This window comes from Hippocampus comes, unplaced genomic scaffold, assembly GCF_001891065.2.
Source record: "Hippocampus comes isolate QL1 unplaced genomic scaffold, H_comes_QL1_v1.1 scaffold226, whole genome shotgun sequence".
NCBI classification, from domain to species: domain Eukaryota; kingdom Metazoa; phylum Chordata; class Actinopteri; order Syngnathiformes; family Syngnathidae; genus Hippocampus; species Hippocampus comes.
In genome coordinates, this window is record NW_017805477.1 from 461,485 (window position 1) to 468,128 (window position 6,644).

The 6,644-nt window shown below is 48.1% G+C and overlaps 1 protein-coding gene across 1 annotated transcript in view; it reads left to right on the forward strand.

Annotated features, from left to right (window-relative positions):
- Positions 1-1,346: 1,346 nt before the first annotated feature.
- The window catches only part of eef1e1 (eukaryotic translation elongation factor 1 epsilon 1), a 31,176-nt gene continuing 25,878 nt past the window's right edge, over positions 1,347-6,644 (forward strand). The window contains exon 1 of the mRNA XM_019875573.1: positions 1,347-1,512. Coding sequence (XP_019731132.1) covers positions 1,498-1,512 — 15 coding nt within the window. The 5' untranslated portion in view covers positions 1,347-1,497. The remainder of the gene's footprint in view (positions 1,513-6,644) is intronic.

Here is a 6,644-nt window from a genome sequence, read left to right on the forward strand (position 1 = left end):
ATAAGCCCCCCCCCCCCCAAAAAAAAATCGTTGATCTTCATCTTAAATTCTTGACAACACTATGTTTTGCACATTATGGGCACCTGTGAACATTTTCTTTTAAAAATAAAAAAAGGAAGGCCAATACAAGCATCTCTGTTGGTTCCGGTAAATGTCAAGCGCTCCAGTCAGTATGCTATGCCACTTCTTCAGCCTTTATCTCGAATGAGACAATGTACACCAAGCACAGGAGCCTCCAGCCGCTTTCATCCAACCTCAAACAAAAACATAATCGTGAAGCACACGGTATAAATGAACAAATAGACACTTCTTTCCAAACATGATGAATATGTGCATTGTCTTTACTTCGCCCGGGTGTGAATGGTTTTTTTTTTTTGTTTTTTGTTTTTCTTCGACCCCATCTCTGGATGCTGTTGGCTCGAGGAGGAGAGTCACGCTGCTTAATTAAGGACGGAGAAGAGGATGGGCGGGCCCGCTCAACGCGGTGTCCTCATTAGTGGATTTTCCACCCGGAGGTGGTGTTGAAAAACAGGACGCCTAATGAGGGACCAACAGTCAAGTAATTGCAAGGGTTTCTTAAATTGGGTTGTATGAAAACTTTGTTTTCACGCTCACGGGACACATTATTAGGTACGCCGACACCAGCTCTGATCGCAAGCTGCAGTTGCAGACTGCTGACCGCTAACAAGTTCCGGTGATGCGGATCGTGCGCCTTCCTAAGTTCCAGGTGACCTGCTTTTTTATTTTATTCTATCTTTGAAATACTTTTCGTGAAATTGAGAAAGAGGCTTCGGGTGCAGTGTACACTAACACAAAAATATATACGAATAACAGGAACACAGACACACAAATGTTTTTTTCCCCCCCATTTCCCTCTATGTAAGTGACCTTGCTGTAACTTTTGGTCTTGCAGACTTGCGATTTTGATAACATGCCCAATGCTTTTATTTTGAATGAGATAGGAAAGGAAGATGTCGTAATTCATGAAGCTTTGACGTCAATAACTGACACGATCTCGCCGTCAAACCAGACAAAACAAAACCGTGGTAAGTGAAACGGAACGATTCATTCGCACTTGGTTGAGAAGGGAACGAGATTTCGCGTAATTTCACAGTGTTTACGATTCGCTGCTTTGTTTCGTTTTTCATTCACTGGAGAGTGCAAATGCATCTTGATCAATATGTAGCGATGCTGTAGCCTAAGGTTCAGGTTTGTAATCGTTGAAGTTTAAGGCGCTGTAATCAATTTCCGGTCTATGTTTTGGGTTAGTTAAAGGATGTGCAAAACATACCGTTGGAGTTATTATGTGTATTTCATGTTTATTCTCTATTGTAGGTCTCACGGCGTGTGGCTGGCTGTTCAATAAAAGTTGTGAACCATCAGTTGAAGAGACCTCCTTTGGGTGCTACCCACTGCGGCCCTCATCACGATCGACCCTGGACCGGTCCGCGGGCTACCGGTCGTATTGGGCACCCCTGACCTACCTAATCCGAAACGATGAGGAAACAATCGGTAAGTTTGTGTTTACTGATCTCGTACCTGATGGTGTAGTCGCTCGAGATGACCACCGAAAAGCGACAGTAATGCGTAGAATTCGACAAAGTACCTCGACAACAAGAAACGTGTATCACAAGGGTACATTTTTCTTTCTCAAAAGGTAGACTTTACAAATGCGGGCCTTGCATTAATTAGCTCACATTCCATTGGCCAGGTGTCACGAATTTTGTGTCCACCGAGAGTACGGTCATAAACGCATGTTCAAATAACACACGTTGCTGAAATGGCATTCAATCTAATAACGCCATCAAACACGGGGGGGGAAAAAAGAAGAAGAAATGAGAAATAAAAATTCACTTAACATTGATGGTTACCGTAATGTTCATAAAACCCAGTGTGGCTTCAAAGTCAAATTAAGTTCAGTGGGCAAAATGATGCCGGGCTCAATGTAGCCATTTATATGACTCTTTTTATGGCTGATTCCAAACCGCCTCGCTAATCAAGGCTCTATTACAAAGCTTCTTCATGGCGGGGCTTAGATTGGCTTCAATTTACATAATGGCGCAACGCTGAGAAAGTGAGGTCTCAACTGCTTTCCATTTCTCCCGCCAAGCAGATTAGCTAGGTTTATGGATTTGCAACACGTGCGAAGCCCCCACCCCCCCCGCCCCCATTACTGGTCTATTTCCTTGCGAGTTGTTGACAATCACTGGGATTGGGGGGGCCTTTCTACCATTCGGCTTTGCATCGGCTTACTCTTGGAATCTAATTGGTGACCGTGCGCTTCACATACCTCCGCCCCCCCATTTGTTCAATTCCGATATCTTTTTTTTTTTACTGAAAACCGAGACATTGCTTCAAATTGACAGTGCCAACAAATTGCGATTCTGTTACTAGTTTGGGCTGTAACATGTCAGATCAACAACCAGTCAAAGCAGCCCTTTGCAAATGTCCGATGCAAATGACTGTAGTCGTGTTTACCGCCTTGTATTCCGACGAGAATGAAACCAAATCGGCACATGGAATGAAAATACTCCATCTCGCACAACAGAGGGCGAATGGGAATGGAACAAATCATTTCTTTCTTTCATGAAGTGGAGGGATCATAGCGAAGGAGCACAAGTGAGTGTGGCCGATGGAGGGCGAATGCGAATGGAACAAATCATTTCTTTCTATCACGAAGTGGAGGGATCATAACGAAGGAGCACAAGTGAGTGTGGCCGATGGCCAAGCGCATGCCGGGTGCGAACGAGAAGGGGAAGAAGCGCCAGAAGATCAAAACGAAGAGAGCCGCGAGGCGGACTCTTCCCCTCCGCTTTCTGCTTGAGTCATCTTCGACCGCATTGTCTTACGGTGGAGGCACCAATCATCGGGCATCTGATCGGGACGCCTCCCCGGTGAGGTGTTCAGGGCACATCCCGTCGCCGGGAGGCCCCGGAGACGAGCCGGGACACGCCGGAGGGACGCCGATGTCTCCGGGGGCGTTCCCGGAAGGGATCCCCTAGGATACCTAACGTGGAGTCAAGAATGAAATTGATCAAAGGATTCGCTTTGGGTTCTTGACTGTGGATTGTACCTTTTGGGGGCAGAAATGGACTCTTATTTCTGATCCAATAGACAAAGGCGGCAATCGTGTCATGACGCTTTGAATGGAGGGAGGAAAGCTTGTCCTTTGGAACTGATGAGTGGACAACCTGGGGTGAGAGGATGGTTCCCAGTAGGCCCACATTAAGAAATGAGCGGCGCCTTCGTTCCGAGTCATTAGACAGCCTTAAAGCTGATGACACGGGCAGGGAGAAGATTGATCTCTTCTGAATTGGTATCCAACAGGAAGGCCGTTCACACCGCATGTGACGCTCACCTCTGAATTCATGAAGTAAACGGCATTTTGTGGGGGCGGCGGGGGGGGCAGCAAGGGCTTCTTGTGCAATGTTGTTTTTCCCTCGCGAGTGGCTCATCAAATGCTCCCAGCAAATACATGTGGCACTTGTGGAAGTCAATGGAGGTTTCGTCGCGTTCGGATCGAAGCGGCCCAGGAAGAATCCCAGAGTGAACGAGGCCGCGTTAGCCGAAATGTCCCAGTTCGCCGCTACCGTCAATGATGTCCTTGATAGATCACGCAAACTGTGACATGACTGTCGATCAGCGATATTGCACGAAATGCAAAATATCCACTCGGTCAGATCAGTGTAGAGTGCAGGTGTCCAAAGGTTTATACCTCCTGTATCATCGAGCCAGATTGACAGATGCAAAACAAGAAATAGTAGCTTTGCAAGACATGGAACATACCGGTCTGCCTCAGTATGACGGCCCAAATCAAAACTGACTCGTGTCGTTGTAAAGGCAGATTTTTCCCTTTTCATAGAATTCATCTTGTAAAACGCGTTGTTCAACCCAATTGTTAAAGGAAAAAAAAAAAGATCAACGCGGGCCTTTCATGTCACTCGTCTTTTCCACCCTGGATTGGCCTTCTGCCTCTTTTATCCATCACATCGATAAGGAGCAGACCGAAAAAGCGCTCTTCTCAAATGTTGCTCGGGACGGGCTTCACAGTCAATGAGTTCCAATGAGCGCTGCCCGCGGAGCATCCTCCGAATGCTCTTAACTGACTACCCGGTCAAATCTCGCGTTCGTACCGTCCACTGGCTCATTTCTCAAATCAATGATCTCAATAAGTGCCTTGTTTAAAAAAAAAAAAAAGGGACTGATCAGCTGTACGTGGACAATTAGGTAGAGGAGTGAGGGCACGCTGTTAATTAGTCCTGTGCTCCCAGGCAATCCCGCCATTTATGATGCGGCGCAGCACCCAGGTACGCCGTCGACGACAGCGGCAGCCTAACTCGACCTGGGCGCTTTTTAGAGGAGACCACGTGAAATTCTGCAAGAAGTGGCGCGGAACAATTCAACGTCCGGTTGATTTGCATAATTGCCGAAGGTATAGCTGTGACGATAGTCTCCGCATTGCGCTCAACAAAACCACTGGTGTTAGCCTGCAAGCTGCACGGAGCTAATCGCCGACTGCGGTCTGGAAAAAAAAAATGTGTTGTTGCTAAATGTCTGTCAACCAAAATTCATTTGCACATGGCGACTCTTGTCCACATCAACTCGGCACTGAAAGTCCATTTCAGTTCGGCGGCTGTGCGCCGGAGCTTTGCTTGGCCAAATTTCAAACTTGGACCGAAATTGCTCTTCAAATAAAGTTTGATTGATTGACTCAAAAAGACATCGGGATTTTGGAGTGAAAAATGGGCCCTCCCGGCCGGATGATCTCTTCTAGACAGAAAAAGCTGGGAGATGATATGTTTTGGCCAGACCAACTTGAGTTTCCCGTTTTTATTTCTACTTGGTGGCGTCTGCGTCTTGAAAGGCCTCGGAATAAAGACTGACAAGCAGTGAATTCAGCAGTAGCGCTGTCGGATGTTTCTGTTGACTTTTCCCGTCGAGCTAAAAACAAACACTTAGACTGTAAGCACCCCAGTGCTCGCTCTCTCTCTCTCTCTCTCTCACACACACACACACACACACACACACACACATTTGTGATCCATGTGGCACACACTCAGTGGCACACAGTCGACAGCGGGGCCCTGTCTCCGATCACGGAGGAGCGTGGATCCGCGTCGCGGCGAGGGCAAATGATTGGAGGCATATGTCAAGTCCTTGCGGATCCCAAACAAAGCGCTGTCAAGAACACTCTGCCTCGGCCGGCCGGGCGGCCCGCTTGCTGCTCGGCTGCGCTCGGCGTGCGGCGGGCGATTTCGTCCTGCGAGTCCAAGACCGAACCCGTCATCATCCTTTCACTTCGTTGTGTTCTTTGCCCCCGCGGAGCGCCGCCGACTCGGCGCGCGCCGCTCCCATCCGAGCGCCCGCCACACATTTGCCTGCGAGGCTTGAGAGGGGGGGCCTCGACACCCGGGAGACTAAGTCCCTTCACATTACCCACTGTGAGAGAAGCGGTGCGGCGGGCCGGACGTGTAAAGAGAGAGAGAGAGAGAAAAAAGAGAGGGTGGGTGAGCACGAACGCGGGAAACAAAAATCGGACAGGTTGCCGAGAGGTAGGAAAATGAGTTCCTCGCTTTACGACGGTACCGACAAATGATGTTTTGAAGTTACCAATGCTGTGCCCCCCCCCCCACTTCATTTACTCACTCTTGAATTGAGGTCTTGAACGCTCACCCTGTGTTGTTCATGCAAACATTTCTTCTCAGGATGACTTCCTTTGTTAGCGTAGATGAACAATGTGCCGCGGCGCGAACTTTGGGGACAAATTCGGGTTAGGTCGTGCGGAAGTGGAAGTCCGTCACGAATTGCTTTGTGACGGACCGGATGACGACCTCCACGCCCGTGGGAGAAACGAGTCGGGCGATGGCGCACCCTGCCGTTCGCCCGCGACCCGACTAAGACTTGAGAAAATGGACGGCTGGACGTTTTGTACAATTGACTGCTAAAGTCATCGAGGATGATATCAAGCTAGTCGCGTCATAGTCATACCAAGGCAATTTCAAATCATCCTCATCATAATACTTGACTTGCCACCAGCTTTGTGCTCCAATCTCTGCAAAAAAAAAAAGTCTCTTTGCTCATGCCACGTTGCTTCAGTTTAGCGTTTATAGAAACAGGGAGGGGGACCTTTTTATGAGACCGATGTTAACCGTGACACAGAATGGTCAAATTTTCTTTCTCCGTAATATTGATGTGGTTTTCAAAGCCTACGGTTCGGAAGTACATTTAATTCATGATACAATCAGCGGCTCCCGCAACGATTGCAGAGTTGAGGGAAGCATTCCGCTTTCATTCTCGTGGGCTGCCTCGATGATATCCACTCCATGAAGGGAATGAAATATGTAATTGCAGTGATACAATAGTGTTAAACGTCTTCTTTAATTACGAGCAGATGCGGCGTGAAAAGTAGCATAGGGGGTGGGGCTTCCTTTTGAACGTGCACTGCCATGTCAGATGAATCTCCCCATTATAGCGAGCCGCAAAGTCTTTCCAGCGTGCTCCAGTGAGAAGCCAAAATTGTAAAAAGAGTTGACTTTCACCGCGTTCGCTTCCGGCCAAATGTTCGACTGCAGACTTTGTATGGATTGAGCTTGTTAACCTCCATCACCATGCATCAAAATAACCAAAAGTGCTCCCCCCCCCCC